Below are 27935 nucleotides of genomic sequence, written 5' to 3'. Positions count from 1 at the left end.
CCTCCTCACAGTTCCTCTTCCTCATAGGGCCCTCTACTCCAGCCCTTCCTTCTTGCTCCCTCTCTCCCTCACTGTCTCTACTCTCCCTCACCCCTTCCTTATCATCGCCCCCTCAATCATCCGTGCTTCCTCACCGCCTCTCTCCCTCCCGCTTCTTTCCCTATCCCTGTTGCACTGCTACTTGACCAGTCTCCCACTCTTTCACCCCTTTCCTCGCGCTCTCCTTTTTTGCCACTCTCTCTACCCCTCTAGTAATAAATCATACTCCTCTCTCTTGTTTCTCTTCATCTCCTCACTCTGTCATGACTCTTTTCATTTCTCTCCCTCTTTCTCTCCATCTCTCCATCTATTTCTCTTACTGTTCCATTCTCTCTCCCATTCCACAATCCCTGTCCCTACCCCTATCACCCGCCATCCCACTCTCAATCTCAGTTACCCTCTGTCTTCCCCTCTCCATCTCCTCCTCTCTCACGCACCTCAATCAAACTTGTCTCTCACTCACTCACCTCCGCCACTCTGTAACCACCTCCATTTCCAGCTCTCAACCTCTCTCTCTCTCCCTACATCCCACCCTCTCCCCTCTCTCAAACACTCCCTGCTGTCTCCCGTATCCCACATTGTCTTCCCCTCTTTCTCATCCTCTAAATCTACCACTCACCCCACGCGTTCTCCCACTTCGCTCCCTGTCAGTCCTCCTTCTCCTCCCCCTTTCTCCTGTCACACCCCGCACTCTCCACCCCATCCCATACAGTGGTATGCAAACGGCTGGGCACCAGTGGTCAAACTTCCTGTTACTGTGAATAGTTAAGTGAGTAGAAGGTGAACTGGTCTCCAAAAGTCAGAAAATTAAAGACAAAACATTCAACATTTTAAGCAAGATGAGTGTATTATTAAAAACACAAAATGCTGGCAGAACTCAGCAGGCCTGACAGCATCTATGGGAGGAGGTAGTGACAACGTTTCGGGCCGAAACCCTTCATCAGGAGTTTAGTGTATTATTTCTGTTTTGTACAATTTTAGAGTGGGAGAAAAAAGGGAAAGGAGCACCATGGAAAAGTTCAGGCACCCCAAGAGATTTGAGCTCTCAGTTAAATTTTACCGAGGTCTCAGATCTGAATTAGCTTGTTAGGGCTATGGCTTGTTTGCAATCATCATTAGGACAGGCCAGGCTGTACAAATTGCAAAGCCTTATAAATACCCTGACTCCTCCAACCTTGTCCCAACAATCAGCAGCCATGGGCTCCTCTAAGCAGCCGCTGAGCACTCTGAAAGTTAAAATAAATGATGCCCACAAAGCAGGAGAAGGCTCTAAGAAGATAGCAAAGCATTTTCAGGTAGCCGTTTCCTCAGTACATAATGTAAGTAAGAACTGGCATTTAACAGGAACGGTGGAGGTCAAGTTGATGTCTGGAAGACCAAGAAAACTTTTTGGGAGAACTACTCGTAGGATTGCTAGAAAGGCAAATCAAAACCCCTGTTTGACTGTAAAAAACATTCAGGAAGATTTAGCAGACTCTGGAGTGGTGGTGCACTGTTCTACTGTGCAGTGACACCTGCACAAATATGACCTGCATGGAGAGTCATCAGAAGAAAACCTTTCCTGCATCCTCACCACAAAATTCAGTGTCAGATGTTTTCCTGACATTGAGGGACAGGTTGCTTTCTTGACACCAGACAGATGTGGTTCAGAGCTCAGATAGAGTCAGTAATCAAATGCTTGAGCCTGGTGCGATGAATGCGTGGAGCTGTGGAAATCACGATGCAAGAAGCATCGCAGGAAAGCCAGATGAGCCCAGGGCATGGAATTGTGATATCGTAGGCATTACTGGGAATTGGTTGCACCCAACAGTCTGAGGGATCTAGAGGAACAAATTTTTAGAGAGTTCACAGACTATACCAAGAAACAAAAGTTGATATAGTAAGTGATTTTAACTTTCCATATATTGACTGGGACTCCCATACTGTAAAAGGACTAGATGGGGTAGAGTTTGTCAAATGCTCCTTAATCAGTACATAAAACAACCGGCGTAGAATTGTACAATAAGCTGTTGGGAACTGATCCAGGGCTGGTGACAAAAATTAGTGAATGGGAACACTTTGTGTATAGTGATCATAATGCCATGAAATTCCAAGTAAGTACGGAAAAACAGAGGTCTGGACCTCTCTTGAGATTCTAAATTGGAGCAACATCAATGTTTATGGTATTTGCAAGGATTTGACAAGTGTGGATTGGGACAGGCTGTTTTCTGCAAAGGAGCACTTGGTAAGTGGGGGTTCTTCAGAAGTGAAATTTTGAGGGTGCAGAGTTTGTATGTGCCTACCAAAATAAAAGTTGAAAGGTAACTGGTGCAGGGAACCTTGGTTTTCAAGAGATATCGTGGCCCCAGATATTTTGTTCCTCTAAATTCCTCAGGCTGTTGGGTGCTATCAAGATGCATTAATGACTACAATATCATACTTCCACACCCTGAGCTCATCTGACTTGCTTTAGTTGTCTTCTGTTGGTTTCTTAAAGCTTCCCAATGTTTTTTGCTCTATTATTTGCCCTCTCTTTGGCTTTTATGTTGGCTTTTGCATCTCATTTCAGGCACAGTTGTGTCCTCCTGCCTTTCCAATGCTTCCACTTCTTTGGGATGTGTCTATCACTCAGCTCCCGAGTTGCTCCCAGAAACTCCAGCCATTGCTGCTCCATCGTCATTCCTACCAGATTCCCCTTCCAGTCAGGTTTGGCCAGCTTCTCTGTCACAGAAACATGGAGAAGGTCAGAACAGAAACATGCCCACCCTGGACGATCAGAATGGTAATCTGTACGGGAGACAAAATAGATGGGGGAGGTTGTAAATAGTGGTTTTGCATCCGTATTTACTCAGGAGATGGACACAGAGTCGATAGAGGTGAGGCAAAGCAGCATCAACTTCAGAGACCCTGGACAGATTAGAGAGGTGGAGGTTTTGCTGCCTTAAGGCAAATTAGCATGGATAAATCCCCAGGACCTGACAAGTTGTTCCCTCAGACCCTGCGGAAGACAAGTGCAGAAATTGTCAGGGTCCAAGCAGAGATATTGAAATAATCCGTAGTGCCAGGTGAGGTACTGGAGGATTGGAGGACAGACAATGTTGTTCCACTGTTCGAGAAGGGGGTCTAAGGATAAATGAGAAAATGTTACGTTATTGAGCTTGACATCAGTTGTGGGAAAGTTATTAGAACATAAGTGCAGAAACTGGATATATAAGTATTTGGGTCGATGTGGACTGATTAAGGATAGACAGCATGGCTTTTTGCATGGTAGGTGATGTCTAACCAGTCTTACAGAGTCTCTCGAGGAAGTTATCAGGGAAGTGGATGAAGGCAAGGCAGTGGATGTTGTCTACATGGACTTTAGCAAGGCACTTGACAAAGTCTCATATGGGAGGTTTGTCAAGAAGGTTCAGTCACTCAGCATTCAAGATGAGACAGTAAATTGGGTGAGACACTGTCTTTGGGAGAAGCCAGAGTTTGGTAGCAGATGGTTGCCTCTCTGACTGGAACCTGTGTCTAGTGGTTGCCACAGGGATCAGTGCTGGATCTGTTATTGTTTGTCATCTATATCAGTAATCTGGATGATCAGATGGTTTGGGATCAGCAAATTTGTGGATGAAACTGAGACTGGGGATTCAGCGGACTGTGAGAAGACTATCATGGCTTGCAGTGCGATCTGGACCAGGTGGAAATATGGCTTGAGAAATGGAAAATGGAATTCAATGCAGACAAATGCGAGGTGTTGCATGTTGGTAGGACCTACCAGGGTGGGTGTTACGCAGTGACTGGTCAGACATGGAGGAGTGTTGTTGAAGAATGGGATCTGGGAATACAGGTCAAAATTTCACTAAAACTGTTGACACATTTCGATAGGGACGGAAAGAAAGATTTTGGCACATTCGCCTTCATAATCCGAAGTACTGAATTATATGTTATGTTGACTTTGTACAAGACATTGGTGAGGCCTAATTTGGAGTATTGTGTGCAGTTTTGGTCACCAACCTACAGGAAAGATGTAAAGACTTGGAAAGCGTTTGGAGAAAATTCACAAGGATGTTGCCAGATCTGGAGGACTTGGGTTACAAGGAGAGATTGAACAGGCCAGGACTTTATTCCTTGGAATGTGGAAGATTGAGGGGAGATTCGATGGAGGTATTCTACAATTATGAGGGTTAGAGATAGGGTAAAATCAAGCTGGCTTTTACCACTGAGGTGGGGTGTGACGATAACCAGAGGCCGTGGGTTAAGGGTGAAAGGTGAAAGGTGAAACGTTCAGGGGAACATGAGGGGAAACTTCTGCCAGGTGAGTTTCCAAAGAGATCACCAGCTCGTAACTCAGCACGGATGGAAAGCGTGCAGGGGAGCCGGCCGGATTCGAACTCGGGACCTTTCGTCCCGAAGTCTGGCACTGATGCCACTATGCCACCAGCCAGGTCAGGACATGGCAATGACATGGCATTGAAACTGTGGAACTTTATATTAACATTACATAAAGGGAAACCCCAGCTGCACGTCAACAAAGGCTATTTACGTGAGAGGGTTTAGTTCCCGTGGGGCCAGACACCCTTTCAGCTCAGTGGGAAGAGGGACTAATTCAAAAGGACAGAGTCAAACAGAGCCAAGTCACAGATTGGAGATGGCATAAGTGCCCCATACTTATAGAGCATCAGAGAGTTTGAGGGTCATTCCAGATACCAGCACTGTGCCCAGTTAGAAGGTGATTTCTCTCTCCAACTTGTGTTGAGCTTCACTGTAACAGTGTGATGTCGGATCACACCTTGGCAACTCAAGTGATCTCATCTCAAATGTTGTCCTTCACCGACTGATGGATTTTTAAATCTTTTTGCAGGTTAAAATCGACAAGGAATTTGTCTATGGGAATTCAAACGCAACACACCAGTTGTGCTGTCGCTGTCTAGATATTTAAGGAGCAATCAGCCATCCTTCCTGTTCAGACTGTGCGGAGGGATTCACTCGGTCATCTGACCAACTGACACGTCTGTCATTTTACACAGGGGAGAGACCGTTCTCCTGCTCAGACAGTGGGAATGGATTTACTCGGTAATCTCAACTGAAGGTTCACACTGGGCAAGGCCATTCATCTATTCTGTGTGTGGGAAGGGATTCAGTTGGTCTTCCCACCTGTGGACACACCAGTCAGTTCACACTGGGCAAGGCCATTCATCTATTCTGTGTGTGGGAAGGGATTCAGTCGGTCTTCCCACCTGTGGACACACCAGTCAGTTCACACTGGGCAGAGGCTGGTCATCTGCTGAATTTGTGGGGAAGGATTCAGTCGGTCATCTGATCTAATGGCTCACCAGCGCGTTCACACTGGGGAGAGGCCGTTCACCTGCTCAGACTGTGGGAAGAGATTCACTCGATCATCTGACCTGCTGGCGCACCGACGTGTTCACACTGGAGAGAGGCCATTCACCTGCTCAGACTGTGGGAAGGGATGCAGTCAGTTATCTGCACTGAAGGTACATCAGCGAGTTCACACTGGAGAGAGGCCGTTCACCTGCTCAGACTGTGGGATGGGATTTACTCAGTCATCTCACCTACTGAGACACCAGCGAGTTCACACTGGGAAGAGGCCATTCACCTGCTCAGATTGTGGGAAGAGATTTACTCAGTTATACAACCTACAGAGTCACCAGCGAGTTCACACTGGAGAGAGGCCATTCATCTGCTCAGAATGTGGGATGGGATTTGCTCAGTCATCTCACCTCCTGAGACACCAGTCAGTTCACACTGGGGAGTGGCCATTGAACTGCTCAGATTGTGGGAAGGGATTCCCTCGGTTATCCCAACTACTGGGACACCAGAAAGTTCACACTGGGGAGAGGCCTTTCACCTGCTCAGAATGTGGGAAGGGATTCAGTAATTCATCCCACCTACAGAGACATCTGCGAGTTCACACTGGGGAGAAGCCATTCACCTGCTCGAACTGTGGGAAGGGATTCATTCAATTATCTGATCTACAAAATCACCAGCGAGTTCACACTGGGGAGAGGCCATTCACCTGCTCAAACTGTGGGAAGGGATTCACTCAGTTATCCACCCTACACAGTCACCAACGAGTTCACACTGGGGAGAAGCCATTCACCTGCTCAGTCTGTGGGAACGGATTCAGTGATTCATCCGCCCTACACCGTCACCAACGAATTCACACTGGGGAGAAGCCATTCACCTGCTCAGTCTGTGGAAAGGGATTCACACAGTTATCAAGCCTACACAGTCACCAACGAGTTCACACTGGGGAGAAGCCATTCACCTGCTCAGTCTGTGGGAACGGATTCAGTGATTCATCCGCCCTACACCGTCACCAACGAATTCACACTGGGGAGAAGCCATTCACCTGTTCAGAATGTGGGAGGGGATTCACACAGTTATCCAGCCTACGCAGTCACCAACGAGTTCACACTGGGGAGAGGCCATTCTCTTGCTCAGACTGTGGGAAGGGATTCACACAGTCATCAAGCCTACACAGTCACCAACGAATTCACACTGGGGAGAAGCCGTTCACCTGCTCAGACTGTGGGAAGGGATTCACGCTGTCATCTAATCTACTGAGACACCAGCGAGTTCACACTGGGTAGAGGCTGATCACCTGCTCAGTCTTTGGTCAGAGATTTTCTCGGCCATCTCCACCAAATGTGCATGATTGTCAAGTCAAACTTGAGTTTCAGGAAGGTATCAAGGAAGAGCAAGAATTCACTGGCAGAGAGGACGGAACCTACTGCCTGAGGGCGGTTTCTGCCCAGAACATTTGGGCGGACCCCGCAGCGTCACAGTGGCAGTCCGAGAGCAGCGTCACATCGGCAGCCAGGAGCAGCGTCACAACCCGCGGTAAGATGCCGAACTTTAAATAATTGTTGAAACTGTTTCAGGGAAAGGAGCACTGCTGTCACTGCGTTTGGGTGAACTCCGCCACCGGGATCATCGCATGCAGGGACTTCTTGAAACCGGTGCGAGGCTTAAGAAGAGCTTGCGAACCTTCGAGAGAGTTCACCCAGTTTGGAACCATAACGGTCCAGTAGAGAAACAGAGGTGCAGGTCCAAAATCATCTCCAAAGTCCGAGAGGCAGCCAGTTTTTCACCTGATCCTAATGCTAATGCTACTGCTACTGCCACTGCCTTATGACTATCCTTGACTAGACTAATGACTGACTTACCGCTGATTATTTATGACTACTGACTAATAATTACCAACTGCCACACTTGCGAAAATAAAAATAAAAAAGGAAGAAGAAAGAAAGTTGTTTGGTCATTGAGTGGAATCCGGTTAAAACCTTCAGGTAGGCGTATTCTGTCCCTTTCAAGTGGGGAAGCTGCACATGGGAGCAAGAACTCCGACTTGACAGTGAAAATACTGCTTGACAACACTGTTTGACCAGGAAAAAGAAATCTGGGAGCTTTGAGCTGGAACAGCAAGAGCAATAACCTGGAGTCCTGAAATAGGAAGGAAATCAAGTTCAGATAAAACAACATCAAAGCATCACTAAAAAGTTGTACTCTCCCCTGCAGAGGGAATCAAACATGTCTGATCAAGCTATTGGGAAATCAGTTGAGCAACTCAAGCTAGAGAGAATGACAGCAAAAAGATTGTTTTCTTGTCTGGCCAACAGTATTACCAGGACCTATGAAGACATGTCTGAAGAGGAGCTCAGAGTGAGTTTCAATAAACTCACAATAGAAACCGAGAAAGTCATGGAAGCCAATGATGATGTGGAGGCCGGACTCACTGCAGAACGGGAGGTGGAGCTGAACACAGAGAAAGTAGCTGTGTTAACTGAACAGCAAAAAGCCGACCTGGCAAAGACGGCAAATGAGTGTGAGTTGAAACTGAAGGAAATCAGAAGGTTGATCCGGGAGACTCTTTGGACCAACTTTGGAAATGTTGAGTTGCTCACCGTACTACAAGCAGCAGAGGATGAATGTGAAGACGTCACTGCTGTACAACCCGATGGCCACCAGGAGGCGTATGGCTTCATGCTTAACCACCTGCAAGGACTGGTAAAGACCGAAGGAGGTGGGAACGATGGAACCGGCCAGGGGATCGGAAGCACCTTCAGAGTCGCCTAAAGGGGCTCGAACTCCACGTCCCCAAGCTGGTTTCCAAGAAGGCCCACTTCATACAGGCAAGGAGAAAGGAGGATGCTGAAAGACTAACACTGACGGCATTGGGCTTTTCCTCCAATTTTCCCACGCCAGCCATCAGACTGAAACCGACGGCCCTTCCCAAGTTTACTGGCAGCAGACGTGATTTTCACAGGTGGAGAAAGGACTGGGAAGCACTCCAGAGGCAGAGAGAGCTGACCGGTTCAAGAGAGGTGAAAAACATTCAACTGCTGGACAGTCTTGACGACAAAGTCAGAAGAGACCTTCGCCTCAAAACTTATAAAACTGCAGAAGTCATCTTCTGTGTTCTAGAAAACCGCTATGGAAATGGAGTGTGGAAATCGAAAGTGGGATAGTATTGTTACAGAATGCGAGCTAAAATGCGGGGGTTGTGGCTGCGGAAACTGCCAGCCAGGCGGCAAAGGAATGACTCTTGCTGAAGAGAGGGAACTTGTATACAAATTCATATACAAAAAAAAAATCAAAGCAATAGTGATAAGGGAGAAAGAAAGGCATGAATATTGATTTCTCTAACTTCCGTTAATGCCCCTCCTCCCCTTCTTACCCCATCCCTGACATGCTTAGTTGCCCATTACTCCACTTGTTCTCCATCTCCCTCTCGTGCTCCCCTCCACCTTTCTTTCTCCCTAGGCCTCCTGTCCCATGATCCTTTCCCTTCTCCAGCTCTATCACTTTTGCCAATCACCTTTCCAGCTTTCAGCTTCACTCCACCCGCTCCGGTCCTCTCCTATCATTTCGCATTTCCCCCTCCCCCACCTACTTTCAAATCTCTTAGTATCTTTCCTTTCTGTTAGTTCTGACGAATGGTCTCGGCCAGAGCCGTTGACAGTGCTTCTCCCAAAAGATGCTGCCTGGCCTGCTGTGTTCCACCAGCATTGTGTGTGTGTTTGAATTTCCAGCATCTGCAGATTTCCTCGTGTTTGCACAATATACGAAGGATACTTCACATTATGGATCATATATACAAAAAAATAAAATCAAAGCAATAGTGATAAGCGTGGACGCTGAAAAGGCATTTGATTCGGTTAATTAGAATTTTCTTTACAGAGTTTTACATAGATTTGGTTTCCATAACAATTATTAAAACTATACAGGCACTATATGACAACCCTACCGCTGGATTAAAATCAATGGATATTTAATCAAATAGTCTTACCCTAGAAAGGGGCACAAGACAGGGTTGTGCATGGTCAGCACTACTCTTCGCATTATATCTGGAACCATTAGCTCAATACATGAGACAAAGTGGGGAATTACTAGTAAAGGGGCAGAGCATAAATTGGCTTGTTACGTGGATGACATTTTGATCTATCTAGGGCAACCAACATACTCTTTACCTGATTGATGCAATCCTTTGAACAATATGGTCAATTATCAGGATACATTATCAACATAGATAAAACCCAATTACTTTCATATTACTACAGCCCAGCAAGAGAAATTGAAAGTAGATAACCCCGGGCATGGCAAACAGAGTCTTTCAAATATTTGGGCATCATTATGCTAAAAGATTAGGCAACATTATCAGAATGTAATTATCAGCCTTTATATAAAAAGAACATTAAGGAATATATAGCAAGATGGAACCGGATTCCTTTCTTTTAGTTTCTGTTCAAGGATTGAGTCTATTATAATGAATACACTGCCCAGACTGATATAGCTCTTTGAGACCCTACCAATAGAGATTAATCAAAATCAATTCAATGAATGGAACAAGATGTTATCAAGGTATATTTGGCAAGGTAAAAGGCCTAGAGTTCATCTCAAAACTTTGCAATTAGCAAAGGAAAAGGGTGAATGTGGCCTCTTCGAGGTTATTATTTTGCAGCACAGTTGAGAGCTGTGATGTGCTGGAGCAACCCATCGTATGACGCACAAAGGAAAAACATTGAGGAGCGGGTACTTCCCATCCCCATACAAGCAGTTTTGGCTGATAATAACTTGCAAAGGTACATAAATACTATTGATAATCCATGGGTGAAATTGACTCTTAATATGGAAAACTATTATAAAAGAATATAATCTCGAGGGAGATACTGCAATTCTTCAATGGTGTGCATATAACTCAGATTTTACACCAAATAAATTGGATGCTAGATTTAAGGACTGGACAGCTAAAGGAATAACAGTTCTTTGCAACATAATGAAAGAAGGAATACTGTGACAGTATGTAAATAGGATGCTTAAAATTGTATCCAAGGCAAGCACATGCATGATAGAGCTATTTAGAAAAGCATATAATTCAGATAACGGTAGTAGAATTATTACAAGCATGTATAAGAGTTTGTCAAATCTTAAAACATATTTGACTTCAAACATTAAAACAAAATGGGAGAAGGAAGGAGGGATAATTATATCTGAGGAAGAATGGACAATAATATGGAGGTATCAATGGAAGTGTACCAGTTCTCAGAAATGGAGGGAGTTCGGATGGAAAAACTTGATAAGATATTTCATTACACCCTCCCAGAAATCCCATTATGATAGTAACATCACTGTTTGCTGGAGAAACTGTAGACATTGAAATGCAAATCATTATTATATTTTTTGTGACTGCCCTGTTATCAAAAGCTATTGGAGGGGGATACACAATGCCCTACATGGCATCGTTAGATATGAAATACCCTTGGGGAGTAAGACCATATATTTTGGATGTATACCTCAATGGTTGAAAAAAGATAAATATTTAATGAATATATTGTTGGCAGCTGGTAAAAAGACTGTTACTAGGAAATGGTTATCACAGGAGAGCCCAACTTTAAATGCATGGATGGAAATTACAATGGACAAGATGGAGAAGATAATCATAATCTGGAACAAATTGATTCATACTGGGAAAAATGGTTTAACTACATAATCCCTCTAGGCCTGCTTTTATTCTCACAAATCAATGAATATGTTATAAAAAAAGATCACTCCCTACTTGTACATAGTTTTTTTTTCCTTTTGCTTGTTTTTTCTTTCACACTTATAGAAGTGTATACCTCAGATAAATTCTATGTGGGGATTTGTGGCATATATGATTATATGATATATATTTACAATGTCTGAAATACATCTTCTGGAAATTTTTGTTTTATGATGAACTTCAATAAAAAAAACGAAAAAACAGTCAGATAATACTTTTAAGTATATATTTTCATCAAAAATGAACAGGATTCAGCACTCCATGTGTGTATTTGCAATCGTGATAAGAAATACAGACCAGAACACGTACATGAGAGGCCAACTCAGAACAATCAATCATCACTCCGGAAGAAAACTTTAACCAGTGGAATGAGTATGACCCTCCATGGGAGACATCCCAATGATCTGAGTAGACTAGGTGGTGACAAGGAAGCCTTGAGCACCTGACTGAGAGTTGGAGACCTCTCCCCCTAAAAAACAAAGGAGTTCCTTGCAGAAATACAGGACAAGTTGTTTGACAAAAGGGGGGAAACATCAAAAATACATGAAATATTAACAAATGAGGAAGTTAGTGCAGAAAATGCCAGAGAAATCAGACACAATCCAACACATTCCAGGATCCTGCAGCAGATTTACTCAATCTGATTACTTACAAAGTTACAAAGAAATGGCAAATATCATTCACTAAAATCTTGCTTTAAAATACAAACTCATGAATGCCCTCCATCACTTCATAAAGGTACAATAAATTCAAGCCCAATACAGTTTTAGTGTCAAAATCTTGCAAATTAGATGATAATCAATACATTATTTCAGATAGGACAATCCATAAGAACCATCCAGATATAATATTACAGGATAAACAAACAGGAACAACTCCCCCAACAGATAAAACCATTCCCAACACACACATGTTCCTCAACCAGTGGAGCACCGCACCCCAGGTATTGTTTGTGTCATCAGTCAGACAACCAAATTATTTTCTCTGTCAATCAGCTTCCAAATGTTGCTACTCTGTCATTCATTGCCTCATTCTGCTGCTGATCCCCTTCTCATCATATGTTCTTACGTCAAATATCATCCAGACCCCCAAACTCTGCCCTGTGCAGACTCGCCTCTGGTTTCCGACCCTGCTTCATTGAGCATTCAACTAATCGTTTCCCATTCTGCTTTCAGTTTTTAGAGAACAGTGGTGTTCTCTAACAACACTTTAGAAGCAGGGAAAGTGACCCATAATGTGGAAATGAGATGTGATTAAGGAGTTTAACTGAAGAACATCTCAGACAGAACTGCAGTCAGCTCGACTTCTTCAGTCAGCAGAAAATTCAAGGGAAACCTTTTCACCCACAGAGTGGTGACTGTTAGGAACCCATCACCACAGGGAGAGTGAGAGGGGGAAAACCGGAGGATTTACAAGGACTGTTGTGGACAGAATCACTGGGTCCAGCTGGCCCGAGTTGACTCTCTACTGTACACTAGGTGTGTTGTAAATTCACCAAGACAGAGTTTAACATAGAACTGATTTATTTGTCTTAGACCCAGAATATTAAACTCCCGTCCCATTAAAGGTGAATGTGCAGCAGAAAAAACTCCTCCCATGCCCAGTGACCAGGGTGCAGGACTGGGTGTGGTGAGCAGCAGCAATAATTGCAGAGTTCAGCACCGACAGTAGTCTCGAACTTGCATTCAGCAACAGTGATGGACAAATATCCAGCATGCAGCCTATTGAAACTTTCTCCCCAGTGTGAAACTGGTAGTCTGTCACAAGTATAACAATGTTTAGGTTATGACTAGAGGTGACAGTGCGAGGCTATCCAATGAGAGAAATGTTCTTTCTTGTGAGTTTGGAAGAGAGATTTTGTGCTCTTTTGCTGGGGAGAGATGAGAAGACGTGAATGGAGAGACTGGGCCCTTTTTCTTTTTTTTTTTGTTTTCTTTACTAACCCTGGGGTCAAAGTAAGAATTATAAAGCTCAATCATTTAATCACATATTGTGTACTGTTTTGTATTTCAGGGTACTGATTTACTACAGGGGACACGGCACACAGCATCCACCAAAACGAGATTTCTTTAGTTTGGCCGGGCTGCGGGTCTATCACCCCCCATATTAAGCTGAGGGCCAAAGCGAGAGTTACATGTGGTTAGATTAAAGAACACTGGGGCTGTCTACAAGACGGGTCAGAGCCGTCTCTATTTCCTGAGGTCCTTTAACATCTGCCGGACGATGCTGAGGATGTTCTATGAGTCGGTGGTGCCCAGTGCTATCGTGTTTTCTGTTGTGTGCTGGGGCAGCAGGCTGAGGGTAGCAGACACCAACTGAAACAACAAACTCATTCGTAAGGCCAGTGATGTTGTGGAGGTGGAACTGGACTCTCTGACGGTGGTGTCTGAAAAGAGGATGTTGTCCAAGTTGCATGCCATCTTGGACAATGTCTCCCATCCACTCCATAAGGTACTGGTTAGGCATAGGAGTACACTCAGCCAGAGACTCATTCCACTGAGATGTAAACCTGAGCGTCATAGGAAGTCATTCCTGCCTGTGGCCATCAAACTTTTCAACTCCTCCCTCAGAGTTTCAGACATCCTGAGCCAATAGGCTGGTCCTGCGCTGGTTTCCACTTACCCCTAGACATTGATTGAGCTTGTTTCTTATTATTGATTATTATTCCTACACTTCTATGTTTATTTTTGTTAACCTGCTTTATATGTGTATTTGTATTATTGATACTGTTTTGCTTATTTTACTAATAAACGCCTTTAGCTAAAATGATAGATTTCCCTTATCTGATCTGGTTGTGTGAGAAACCAGAAAGACAGGCAGCAGAAATGGATGTTGACGAGTTTCTGTTAAGTCCAGACTTTGTGGCATTAAAGAAGGCTAAAAAGTCTGAGTTTTGGGAAATGGTGGAGTCCTTCGAATTCAAGGAGGTTAAGAAAGGGATGATGATGGCAGAGATGCAACGTAAGATAGCTGAACATTATGTCACGATGCAGATATTCAAGGCAGAGTTGTTAGAACACTTTCCTGTAGGGAAAAAGTGGCCGTGAACCAGAAGTGGCCTAGAGATAAGTGGGTGGTGTTGTTACAAAGTGTACTTAAAAGGAAGGCTCAACGTGCATATGCAGTGTTGTCTATGGAGGCTGCAGAGGATTATGAGGAAGCAAAACTGGCTATCCTTCAGGCCTATGAGCTGGTACCTGAAGCCTATAGACAAGAGTTCAGGGACTTAAGGAAGCAGTGGAATCAGATGTTCACAGAGGTTACATACAACAAGTGTGTGTACTTTGACCGTTGGTGCGCTGCAGAAGGGGTTGAGGAGGATTTCTACTGCCTACGAAAGATGATCCTGATTGAAGAATTAAAAGATTGTGTTCCGGATAATGTCCGGAGATACCTGAACGAGAAGAAGAATAAGTCCATATCAGAATCTGCCAAGCTAGCAGATGAATACGCCTTAACCCATCAAATGAAATTTTCCCCAAATAAGTGCTACCACAGGAGTAGTAGGGGTGGTAGAGAAAGCCTAACGGCTAAGTCTGAGACTAAGCCGGGGTCTACCGGAAAAGACAAGGAGGAAAAGCCGTCTGGCAGGTCTCCTAGCGGTGTGTGTTATAACAGTGGGAAATCTGGCCACATAGCATCTAAGTGCTTTGCTCCAAAGAAGGAGACGGGGAAAGGAAAGGCGACCGCGCCGACGGGCTGTGTTAAGCCGGTTGAAATGCCGTTAAAAGAGGAGCTAAACCGAGTTCAGGAGGGATGTGAGAAATCCCTTTCAACCGGGTTGGTACCTGTGAGGGAGGGGTCACCCCCAGTGCCAGTAAGAATCTAGAGAGACACTGGGGCTTTTTAGTCCTTAATCCTAAGCAGAGCATTGGAATTCAATAGTGAGGCAGATACTGGTGACGTGAACGTGATAGAAGGGGTTGGAAAAGGAACTGAGGCCATACCGTTACATAAAGTATTTCTGAAGAGTGACCTGGTATCTGGACCAGTCATGACAGGGGTACGGGCTGCACTCCCGATACCCCATGTAGATGTCTTACTCGGGAATGACCTGGCCGGGGGGGATGTCTCCTCTGCAGTTCAGCTCACGAGTAAGCCTGCCAGGACTGAGCCCCCACCCATAGTTCCTGAATTTAATCCCGCAGGTGCAGTCACCAGAAGAATGTCGAGGAAAGCTGTTAAGACAACCCCTGATTTAGCCGAGTCCAACCTTGATTTAGCTGAGACGTTTTTACCAGCCCCGTACCAGGAGAGGTTGGAGGATGGTAAAACGGAGAATAGTGGGGCTAAAGAAAGTAAGGGAGACAAAGCAGAGTCAGTGTTGTCAAGGAACAGAATCTTGAAATTGGCCCATAAGATACCCCTGGGTGGACATTTTGGAGTGAGCAAGGAATTTATGGAGGCACAGAGCCAAGATGAGGAACAGATGTGGCAGTTAGAAGGTCCAGGGTTGGACACGGATGATGTTTCTGGATTGACAGAGCTGGTTGTAGTTGAAGAATTTAAGTGTGTTCTCAATAATGCAAAGGCTTTCCGAGATGAAAAGGATGCCGCTACCTTGAGGGAGTCCGCTGGGTTAGCAGACGAGGTTGTTTTAACCTGCAAGGTTGAGTTTACTCCAGATGGGTGTTGCCCAGAGAGTAACTGGGAGGATAAGGGGAACTTGGAATTTGAAACTGGGACTGGTATTGAAAGCCTAGAAGAGGCAGTTGTCCCATTGGCCTGTGTTCAGGTTACTGAACCTTGTGTGGAGACTCAGGAAAGGTCTGAAATGTCTGATTTGGTTAAAAAGGAATGCAATCCTTTTGGGTCAAATGGACTTGGTTCCATGAAGAAAGGGTTAACCTTGGCACCAGTAGAGAGTGAGGATTCTCAGTCACGTGTATTAAAAGTCAGTGATGAGATAAAAGCTGGTGAGATGGATGTTATTGAAGATACTGAGGGAAAAAGTGTTACTCGACTTTTGAATAAAGTAAATGTAAATTCGGGTTTGGTTCCAGGACTGTTGTGCAAAGGGAAGAGACCGTTAACTAAACAATGGTTTGTTAACAAGATGTTTGTTTTGAAATTTAAGGATAAACAACTTGGTGATGTTGCTCAAGTATGTGATTTGGAGAGGCAGAACTTAAAGTGTTGTTTTGGCCCAGAGAGACCATCTGCTAGTGTCATCAAGGAAACTAATCAAATTAAATATCCTGAAGATAAAATTAATGACCTGCTTAAAATTAATGAGTGGGTGTGGAAGTTCAGAAAATGGGCTTAGTTTATTTGGTGATCAGCTTTGTTTTTCTGGACGAAGCTTGTGAAAGTTAAAGATGATATCATAGCAGGTTGACTGAAAGTGAGGTTTAGCAGTAAACCAGAGATTACTATTTGCACAAACTTCTGTAATGTACTACATTATAATCACACATGTATTGGTTCACTCTTTATGATATACACCTAAGCTAAGAATTAACTCCACTGTAGAAAAAGAATTACTGTCACTTACCCTGGCATTACAGCAATTTGAGGTCGACATTTGTCCAGCGTAGAAACCAGTGATAGTCTATACTGATCACAACCCCTTGGTATTTTTGACAAACATGAAGAATAAAAATACATGGTTATTTAGTTGGAGTCTGTTGTTACAAGAATTTGATATTAAAATACAAAATGTAAAGGGAAATGACAATGTAATTGCTGATTGTTTATCCAGGTGTTAATTTGAAAGTATACCTGTGTTATCCTTGTAGTTAAAGACCACTTCTGTATTAGATTAGACTCTGTAATGTGCTTTACTAGTGAATTTTCAACCCGGTGAAGATTCTTTGAAGGGTGGGGGTGTTATGTGTGCTGAACAGACCTGATGGAAATGGGGTCCAGAGCTGACCCTTCCCCCCCCCCCCTTTGAGGACTATGCAGCTAATGAGAGTGAGAGAGAGATGAAGAACAGAGGTAGAGATATCTGCTACAGATAAGAGAGAGACGACTGATTTAGGTATTATGGCTGCTTCACTGATGGACAGGTAAACGAAACCTTTTGCTGCCGGGACACTTCTTTGCTCGTTAACATTCCTGAAGAGACAGCAGGAGTGGCCTAGCTTGATGGACATAGACATATTGAGTTGATGGATGGCTGATACCCCGTCAGTGGGGATAAAAGACGGGTCTGGGGAGACACTCTTCAAACACACCAGTGGACACTGACCGAGTGTTGTGCACCCACAGGAAGGTGGGGGCTTAGAGGACCGAATCAGAAGATCGGTCACAAAGGCTCACAGTGTGACGGCAGGGCTGGTGGGGACTTGTGTGTGTGTCCAGTCATGCCAGGGTGATGAGTCCACCACTGAAGAACAGTCTAGCTGAGAACGGAGGGGTCATAACCGAATGACCACAATGGTACAACGGAATAAGAAGACAACAGAAGGTTTGCTTGCTGCAGCTGCCCAATCTCTTGGTCGCTTTCTGCCCCCCTCTCTCTCTCTCCAATTGCAGCACAGCAACAGCTACCTCAGCATGGACGAACTGAACTGAACTTTATATTCTCTTATGACTATTCATATACCCCTAGATATTGATAGAGCTTGTTTATTATTGCTAACCTGTTTTATATGTATATTTGCATTATTGATACTCTTTGGTTTATTTTACGAATAAACACCTTTAGTTAAAGAACCACCAGACACCAACATATCCTTCCATTTCTGCTGGTCTGTTAACCCAGTTACTGGGTACGTAACAGCATACTTGACTTAGTATTATTTAATTATTTATGGTTTCATATTGCTATATTTCCTGTTCTTGGTTGGTGCGACTGTCACGAAACCCAATTTCCCTCAGGAATAATAAAGTATGTCTGTGTCTGATTACTGAGTTAATTGCTTACCACATTCACAGCAGGTGAACGGACACTCCCCGGTAAGAACTCAATGATGCCTACTTGGTTGATTTGGCTGAGAAAATCTTTTCCCGAAGTCTGAGCAGGTGATCAGCCTCTACCCAGTGTGAATTCGCTGATGTACCTTCAGCTTAGATGACCGAGTGAATCCCTTCCCACAGTCTGAGCAGGTGAATGGCCGCTCCCCGGTGTGAATTCGCTGGTGTGCCAGTAGGTCGGATGACCGAGTGAATCCCTTCCCACAGTCTGAGCAGGTGAATGGCCTCTCTACAGTGTGAACTCTCTGATGTACCTTCAGTTGAGATGATTCAGTGAATCCCTTCCCACAGTCTGAGCAGGTGAACAGCCACTCCCCAGTGTGAACTGACTGGTGTCTCAGTAACTGAGATGACCGGGTGAATCCCTTCCCACAGACTGAGCAAGTGTACAGCCTCTCCCCAGTGTGAACTGACTGGTGTACCTTCAGCTGGGATGAGCAAATGAATCCCTTCCCACAGTCCGAGCAGATGAACGGCCTCTCTCCAGTGTGAACTCTCTGATGTACCTTCATTTGGGATGACCAAGTGAATCTCTTCCCACATTCTGAGCAGGTGAACGGCCTCTCCCCAGTGTGAACTCGCTGATGCACCTTCAGTTGGGATGAGCAGGTGAATCCCTTCCCACAGTCTGAACAGGTGAACGGCCTCTCCCCGGTGTGAATTTGCTGGTGTGCCATTAGGTTAGATGACCGAGTGAATCCCTTCCCACAGTCTGAGCAAGTGAGTGGCCTCTCCCCGGTGTGAATTCGCTGATGTACCTTCAGTTGGGATGACCGAGTGAATCTCTTCCCACAGTTCGAGCAGGTGAACGGCCGCTCCCCAGTGTGAACTCGTCGGTGTGCCATTAGGGCGGACGACTGAGTGAATCCCTTCCCACAGTCTGAGCAGGTGAATGGCCTTTCGCCAGTGTGAACTGACTGGTGTGTGAGTAGGTCGGATGACTGAGTGAATCCCTTCCCACATTCTGAGCAAGTGAATGGTCTCTCTCCAGTGTGAACTCTCTGATGTGCCTTCAGTTGGGATGACTGAGTGAATCTCTTCCCACAGTCTGAGCAGGTGAATGGCCGCTCTCTGGTGTGAACTCGCTGGTGAGCCATTAGGTTAGATGACAAAATGAATCTTTCCCCACAAATTCAGCAGATGAAGAGCTTCTGCCCAGTGTGATCTGACTAGTGTGTCCACAGGTGGGAAGACGACTGAATCCTTTCTCACAAATAGAACAGGTGAATGGCCTTGTCCCGGTGTGAACTTGCTGATGTACCTTCAATTGAAATGACCGAGTAAATCCCTCGCCACAGTCTGAGCAGGAAGGATAATCGAGTGAATCCCTTGCTCCACTTCTTAAATATCAAAAGAGACAGCAAAACATGTGTGTTGTGTTAGACATTCCCATAGACAAATTCCTTGTCATTTTTAACCTGTGAAAAGATTTACAAAATCCATCAATTGGTGCAGAACAACATTTCAGCTGAGATCACTTGAGTTGTCAAGGTGTGTTCTGACATCACACTGTTACAGTGAAGTTTAACCCAATTTGGAGAGAGAAATCACCTTCTAACTGGGCACAGTGCTGGTATCTGGAATGACCATTAAACTCTCTGACGCTCTTCCTGTCTCTATAAGAATCTGCCATCTCCAATCTGTGACCTGGCTCAGTTTGACTCTCTCGATTGGTATTATTCCCTGTTCCCACTGAGCTGCATGGGTTCCTCCCCCACAGTAACTGAAACACTCTCACACAAATAGCCGGCAGTGCATTCCACGCACCCACCACTCTCTGTGTAAAAAAACTTACCCCTGACATCCCCTCGGTATATATTTCCAAGCACCTTAAAACTATGTCCCCTCGTGTTAGTGATTTCAGCCCTGGGAATAAACCTGTGGATATCCACATGATCAATACCCCTCATCAGCTTATACACCTAAAAATGCTCTAAACATAAACAATTAAATTATACATTGCTTTGAGTATTTGTCAGAAGTATACAACATTATGAGGGTAAAGATAGGGTAAATGGAAGGAGGATTTTCCACTGAGGTTGGGTACAATGATAACCAGAAGTCATAGGTAAGTGGAGAAGGTGAAAATTTAATGGGAACATTTGGAAAAGCTCTTTACTGAAATGGTTGTGAGAGGGTGGAATGAGATGTCAGCACAAGTGGTAAATATGAGCTCAGTTTCACCATTTAAAAGAAGTTTGGATGGGAGTGTGGATGGTAGGGGTATGGAGGGCGATGGTCCTGGTGCAGGTAGTTGCACAGCTTAAATGTTTTTTTCAGCATTGACTAGATGGGCCAAATAGCCTATTTCTGTACTGAACTTCTCCATGTTTCTATGTCAGAGAAGCTGGCCAAACTTGTTTGGAAGGGAAAAGGTAGGAGTGACAACGGAGCAGCAATGGCTGGAGTTTCTGGGAGCATTTTGGAAGCTGAGTCATCGATGCATCCCAAAGAAGTGGAAGCATTGGAAAGGCAGGAGGACACAACCGTGGCTGAAATGAGAAGCCAAAGACAACATAAAAGCCAAAGAGAGGGGAAAACAAAAGAGCAAACATTATTTGGAAGCTTTTAGAACCTAACAGAAGACAACTAAAAAAAAGTCAGATGAGCGCAGGAAGTGGAATTATGATATTGTAGTCATTAATGAGTCTTGGCAGCACCCAACAGTCTGAGGCATTTAGAGGAACAAAATATCCGGGGCCTCAATATTTCCTGAAAATCAAGGTTCCCTGCACTGGTGACGTTTCAACTTTTATGTTTTTAGGCACATACAAACTCTACACTCTCAAAATTTCACTTCTCAATGCCTCCCACTTACCAAGTACTCCTTTGCCAGGAAACAGACTGTCCCAAGCCACACTTGTCAGATCCTTCCTGTTACCATCAAAATTGACTTTTCTCCAATTTAGAATATCAACCCGTGGTCCAGACCTCTCTTTCTCTATCTTTATTTTGAATTTCATGGCATTATGATCACTAATTTCTGTCACAAGCCCTGATCATTTCCTAACAGCTTATTGCACACTTCTACGTCAGGAATTTTACATACTGATTAAGGGCACATTTGAGAAACTCTACCCCATCTACCCCTTTTACACTATTCGAGTCCCAATCAATACAGGTAGTCCCTGAGTTACAAATGTCCGACTTACGAGCAACTTGTTCTTACGAACCGAGGAAGGAGAACGCAGTCCACCACTTTAAGTCATTGCCTCTACTGTGTTGAGTGTTTAACTTTGTATTGGGCTTAAATTTTTCTTAGTAAGATTTACCCTGACACCACAAACCCCTCCCACCATTCCTGTCAGCTGGTGGCGCAGTCAGCTCAGCACTGGGCTAGAGAACGGAGGTTCTCGAGTTTGTTTTTGTGACAGACTGCTCCCGTGCCAGGTTGATGTCGATCCAGTGACTCCCGTACCCTCCATGCAGGGTTGATGTCAAGCTCGCAACTCGACCTAGTAAATAAAACACCGCCACCTCCAGTTTAAATTCCCACACAGAATATTGTGGAGGATCAAATACCCAAACCGAGCACAGCCCCCACTTGTCCCATTTAACCTGTCTCAGTGTACAGTTTAGGACCTGGGGAATTTAGTGTTGCAGTTCTTTGGACCCAGTGGAGCTTTGGAGCTGGCAGAGGTCGGCACCCACCGCCTGCAGTGTTTCTGTTCCACTGACAGGAAGCAATCGCACTTGAAAATAAAGTGTGAATAAGAAAGCATTTGGAAAGAGGTGAAATGCCATCCGTCACTGGAAAAGCATTAGGCTGCAGTCGGTCAACTATTGTAACAATTTTAAATGATAATGGATAAAGTGAGAATAATGGAGGATGTGAAAGTCCCTGCCCTGATGAAAGCTACAATTATTACTAAGCAACACAATAGTTTAATTATTGGAATACATACTTATAAGTGTTTTATATACATAGAAAAGTAAAATATATACTATATACTAAGACAAACGTTTGACTAACTGACACTAAATAATACCGGATGTACTTGTTCCAACATACGTACAAATCTGCCTTAAAGACGGACTCAGGAACGGAACTCATGTGTAACCTGGGGACTGCCTGTATATGGAAAGTCAAAATCGCTTATTGAATCAACTTTTGTTTCTTGGCATGGTCTCCAATCTGTCTACAAATTTGTTCCTCTAAATCCCTAAGACTATTGGGTGTAAACAAGTTCCAATAATGTCTACAATATCATAATTCCCTTTCCTGAGCTCATTGGGCTTTCCTACGATGCTCCTTGCATTGTGATATACACAGCTCAGCACATTCATCGTACCATGCTCAACCATGACCTCAATGTTTGACTAAATGAGACTCACCAAACTTTCTCCTGACTGAATCAATGGAAACTCTGAGTCAGGAGCGTTCTCTCTAGTTGATGCTCTCAGTCCTCGGGCTGGTTCACTTGTTGCTGTTCCCGTCTTCAGCTGTGGTTTGCTTCCAGTTGGGGTATTTCTTCCAATAGACCTTTCACCGCAGGTTGAACTTTAACCAGAGAGAAAATAAAGCACATTAACAATAAAACGGAGAAGCAAACATTTCTGCTTAATGTTACTAAGAACAAAACTCACTGAAAGTTAGAAGTTGAATGCAGATATAATGATCTCAGTAAACAATCTTTTATTGTCCCTCACACGTCACAAAATGATATGGGATAAGGAGCAATCATTCAGTCAGGAACAGAAGTAGATGATTCAATCCATCTGGTCTGCCCACCATTCAACCATGGTTGATTTTTATTCCAACAACATATTCCTGTCTTCCTCCTGTAACCCTGCAGCTACTTAGCAATCTGGAATACATTAATCTCTGTCATCAATATACCTCAACCAACCTCTGCTGCAACAAATTCCACAGATCAGACATCTTTTGGACAATACGTTTTTCTCAGTTTTAAAGGGAAACATCTTTATTCTGAGACGATGCTGTGAGATCACAGACTCTCTGTCTAATGGAAACATCCTCTGCATGTCCACTGTATCCAGGCTTTTCAGCATTCTGTAGTTTTACTTAACCATACATCCCCCACCACTCCCACTGTCTTTCTGAACTCCATTGAGCACAGGTCCAGAACCATCAAATGCTCCTCATACATAAAGCCGATCATTCCTGAGATTATTCATGTGAACCTTGTTGGCAACAACTGCACTGAACACATTTCCAGGAAAAATAGACAAATTGGTACCAGGTTAATTGATAGGGAAAGTTGTGCTTTCTTCACTGTTGTACCAGCACAGAAAGAGCCATTTCCATTCCCAGGTTAAATCAGGTCAATTTCAGGAAATATAAACCAGTCCAGGATGAATGTAATATAAAGAAGCTGGATTTACCAGAAACGCTCAGCAGGTAAGGAACAGCTGTGGGGAGAGGAACAAACTCTACAATTCAGGTTAATAACGTTTCATCAGAATGACTTCAAACGTTTTCAGTTTTTAGTGCAGATCTCCAGCAACTTGAGATTCTGCTTGACTTGCACCGAGTGGCCAACAGATGACAGTGAGTGGGGGGGATTTCTAAACACAGTTTGAACACCAAACTCGCAGGTCTATTTTTCCTGTTGTAAACACAGAACAGCCCATTTACTCATAGCCACTCCTCAGATTAGCAGTCAATGCTTCCAAAGGAACTCCAGAAACTAACATCTGATCCTACAACAGAAGTACTTGCTCAACACCCCATAAGCCCAAGCAGCTCGATTCCTGGGACCATTTTACCTGGATCGAAAACTGTAATATCCCAGGACCCAACCTCACAGATCTCACACTGGGTAGTGCAGTCCGGGATTTCCCCACAACCAATGTGCAGCTGCTCAAAATTTCTGCTTCATTGCAGAAGGAGGACCATCCAGCCCCTTCTGTAGAAGCACTAACTGAAGTCAAAGCCATCACAGGACTAGGGTCCAAGCACCAACTCTCCCAGTACTCTTTGCTGACTGTAATACAATGAAATGTGTCAGCCAGTCACAGTTCAAAAACTAGACCCTCCACACCAATGCACAACAGAAATGGGACCTGATGACCCTCTGGCATTCCAGCTAACAAAAAGTGATTTTGGAAATAACTCAGTGAGGTCAAAGGTGTAAAAGAATAGTTCACAATGAAGACTATGGTTAGAAGGATTGCTGATATATATCACTGAAAAGGTGTGATACAGGGCGGACCAAGGCTGACCCAGATAGTTGATGCATATCACTGAAGCTGGGGTCAGAGAGACTGGACAGAGGTTGAACAAGATGGGCAAGGAATGAGCAGATGTAACCAGATGGGAGAAGAGATCAAGGACAATCACTGATGGTTCTCCAGCAATATGCAGATACTGAATTAATGGTACATACTACTGTATAAAGGATTCCAAAATGACAAAGTTAGAACAAGCAGTAAAAACATTGCCAGATATACTTTGATCCTCACCGTAGTTTTATCAACAAGCTTTCCATCCGGACACTTCATGCTTTTTATGGTAACTACTCTGCCTCTGACTGTGAGGATCTGCAGAGACTTTTGGATCCAGATCAGCACATCACAGAAACCACTCTTCCCCTAGACTTCCCAGTCCCTCGGTAAAGCAGGCAGTGAAATCAAAGATCCACACAACCTGGGACATTCTCCTTTCTCACCCACCCCAGTCCGGGAGAAGACAATAGCCACAAAGCTCACGGACAAATGTGAGGAGCCTCAGCAAGCTTGGCGACTTGGGGAAAGTTAACGGGACTCAGTGGCCAACATCAGATTTCCCCAACACAACATGTGATCTTGCATCACAAACTGGAGGGCGGGAGAGTTCTGCAAGAAAAAGCCGTATGTGACCTGTCTGTGGGTCACCCATTTCAACTCTGCAGAAATAGACAGCCTGTGCTCCTGGTTTGGATCGTTCAATGCAGATTAAGTGAAGGGGACACATTTTTGACCAGCCCAGATAATCGGAAAATAAATGAGTAATTGGCTCTCAGTTCGAGGCTCACGGCCCACATTGGATCTCCCCACTCGGGATCGGTCGCAGTACTCACCGATGGGACAGCAATATCTTTGGCCCACAGACTGTGATATGACCTCTGGCTCCCCGACCCAGGAGGCGAGGACACCTTCCCCGATCCCACAGACATTCCTCTTCAGTACGGAGCAGAAAGGAAAACACCGCCCACCCGGAGTCTGTGAGCATGAGCGAAGGGATTGTTACATCTGTGGTTAAATGGGGGGGCAAACGGGATCACGTGGCTGGTGGGATCTCCTACCCCAGGCAGAGAGTCCAGCTGCCAACCACTTCTGTGAAAAGAGCCAAACTTGCCACTTACATCTCCTCTCACCTTAAGTGTATTAGACATTTCAACCCCCAGGAAAAATATATCATCTGTCCACTCAGATTCAGTTTTATTATCACTGGCGTGCATCATGAAATTTGTTAACTTTGCAGCAGCAGTTCAATGCAATACGCAATATAGAAGAAAAATAATCCTAAAAATAAATAACTAAATCAATTACAGTATCCATATATCTGGGAACATTGCTCATTGTGATTTTTATAAAATGACCTGGATGAGGAAGTGAAGGGATATGTTAGTAAATTTGCTGATGGCACAAAGCTTGGGGGTGTTGTGGATAGTGGATAGTGGATAGTGTGGAAAGTGTTAGCACTTACAGCGGGCACCGAAAGCATGCAAAACCAGGCTGAGGGGTCGCAATTGGAGTTCAACCCCGATAAGTTTGAAGTTGTTCATTTTGTTTGGTCAAATGTGATAGCAGAATATAGCATTAATGGTAAGGCTCATGGCAGTGTGGAGGATCCGCGGGATCTTGGGGTCCGAGTCCATAGGACACTCAAAGCTGCGACGCAGGTTGACTCTCTGTTTAAGACGATGCATATTGCATTGACCTTTATTAATCGTGGGAATGCGTTTAGAAGCGAGAGGTAATGTTGCAGCCATACAGGACCCTGGTCACACACCACTGTGCTCAATTCTGGTCACCTTACTACAGGAAGAATGTGGAAACCTTCGAAAGAGTGCAAAGGAGGTTTACAAGGATGTTGCTTAGATTGGGGAGCATGCCTTATGAGAATAGGTGGAGTGAACTCGGCCATTTCTTCTTGGAGTGATGGAGGATAAGAGGTAACCTGATAGAGGTGTATAAGATTATAAGAGGCATAGGTCGTGTTCAAGGGTTCAATGTCCATTTGGCAATCAGATGGCAGAGGGGAAGAAACTGTTTCTGAATCACTGAGTGTGTGCCTTTAGGCTTCTGTACCTCGCTATCTGATGGTAAAATTGAGAAAAGGGCAGCCCTGGGTGCTGGAGTTCCTTAACAATGGACGCTGCCTTCTGAGACACTGCTTCTAATCCTCTGGTAATCATATAAACATCTATCCAGAGAAAACAACATGAGATTGTCCAACCTCCCGTTACAGCTCATGCCCTCTAATCCGGACACTATCCTGGTAAAACTCTTCTGCGCTCTCTCCAATGCCCCGACATCCTTCCGTGAATGGGGGCGACCAGAACTGTATGAAACACTCCAGATGTGCTCTAACTAGTTTTATAAAGCTGCAACGCAACTTCCCGACTTTTGAACTCAGTGCTTCAACTAATAAAGACAACCATGCCATTTGCCTTCTTAACCACCCGATCAATCTGTGCAGTCTCTTTCAGGGAGCGATGAACTTGGAGTCTAAGATCCCTCTGATCATCGACACTGTTCAGGGTTTTGCATTTTACAGTGTACTGTCATACATTTAACCTACCGAGCTGCCAAGATGATGATCACGAATCAAATCTCACTGAGATTTCTCAGGTCCTGTTGAATCTATTGCCAAGTGCACAAGTACGGGAAGGTACAGGTACAAAGAAACACTGACTTGTGGCAGCATCACAGGCAAGTACATTCAGAAAACACACGGAACGTAAATTGTACAATTCTCTGTCAGTAACAATATGGAAGCATGTTTTACTTCATCCTGCTAATAGGACCAGAACAGGGGCTGAGCGGCGGCTCATCTCAGACGGTTCGGTGAGAAGGTCTCACAACCCGGACCGACCCCGGCAGATTCTGTGAAGGAAGCGAGGCGAGGCCGCCAGTTCGGGAAAGTTCATCCCCTCCCCCATCAGGTTGCACCGATCACCTTGTGTTTCTCTCTCCCTCCCCACCCCCACCTTTTATTCTCCAGTCCAGCCGAAGGGTTTCGGCTGCTAATGCCGACTGTATTCTTCCCCTAGATGCTGCCCGGCCTGCTGAGTTCCTCCAGCATTTTGTGCGCTTTGCTCCCATTCCCAACATCTGCAGGCTTTATCTTGCTTGAGTTCTGGAAAGTTAACTCACTACCCACCGTCAGACCTCCCCGCTCGGAACCGGCTTCAATACTCACCGAAGGAAAATTGTTGGTGTTGCCCCACAGAGAATAATCCGCCTCCGGCTCCCCGTCCAAAGGGGCGAGAACCCCCTCCCAATCCCGAACACACCGCCAACCAACTTTCACAAAGAACGAAAAATCAACACTGCCTTTCCCAGGACTGTGAGCATGCGCATTGTGCTCATTGCGTCACGGGCATTGGGCGGAGCATCGGAATCAAACCCGCAGATGCTACCGATCTGCGGTGAAACATGATCACGTGACTCGGTGACTGTTTCTTCCCCCTTCACATATTGCCCTACCCACCGCCGCATTTCCCAAAATATTTCATTATTTCCCTATATTATTTCCATTAGACAAGTATTTAGTTTTTCCCTCCATATCTTCCCCGATCCCTTTTCAGCCACCCCCAGGTCATAGAGTTCTCAGAGTTATAATTTCGATTCCCATCCCGTCCCGACACACAATTCAGAACCACCCCGGAAATGTGCGGGTTTCATTTAAATCAGTCTATGTTCATAAACAGTTATTTCTATTTACATTCCTCTGGCTTCATTGGACAGGAACACTGAAACATCAAGTGAGAAA

General features: G+C 44.7%; 1 protein-coding gene across 10 annotated transcripts; it reads right to left on the bottom strand.

The window, feature by feature from the left end:
• Positions 1-801: 801 nt before the first annotated feature.
• On the bottom strand, positions 802-27501 carry LOC132390281 (zinc finger protein 239-like). Of its 10 annotated transcripts, XM_059962891.1 has the most exons (5): positions 27324-27474; positions 22328-22493; positions 17943-19410; positions 16566-16640; positions 802-2739 (listed from the first exon to the last, which is right to left on the bottom strand). In XM_059962891.1, exon 3 carries the CDS (start codon positions 19087-19089, stop codon positions 18052-18054), a length of 1038 nt encoding a protein of 345 aa, XP_059818874.1. In that variant the 5' UTR covers positions 19090-19410; positions 22328-22493; positions 27324-27474; the 3' UTR covers positions 802-2739; positions 16566-16640; positions 17943-18051. The 10 variants fall into 10 exon arrangements, with proteins under 10 accessions (XP_059818874.1, XP_059818876.1, XP_059818871.1 ...); XM_059962893.1 differs by lacking the exon at positions 16566-16640; XM_059962888.1 differs by having other exon boundaries at positions 803-2805; positions 16566-19410.
• Positions 27502-27935: the final 434 nt, after the last annotated feature.

This window comes from Hypanus sabinus, unplaced genomic scaffold, assembly GCF_030144855.1.
Source record: "Hypanus sabinus isolate sHypSab1 unplaced genomic scaffold, sHypSab1.hap1 scaffold_829, whole genome shotgun sequence".
NCBI lineage: Eukaryota > Metazoa > Chordata > Chondrichthyes > Myliobatiformes > Dasyatidae > Hypanus > Hypanus sabinus.
This window is presented reverse-complemented; position numbering and strand designations above follow the sequence as displayed.

Bases quoted from the DNA above. Each gene is read 5' to 3' on its own strand.
- LOC132390281 (XM_059962885.1), bottom strand. From the start codon at position 19,089: ATGGCTCACCAGCGAGTTCACACCAGAGAGCGGCCATTCACCTGCTCA.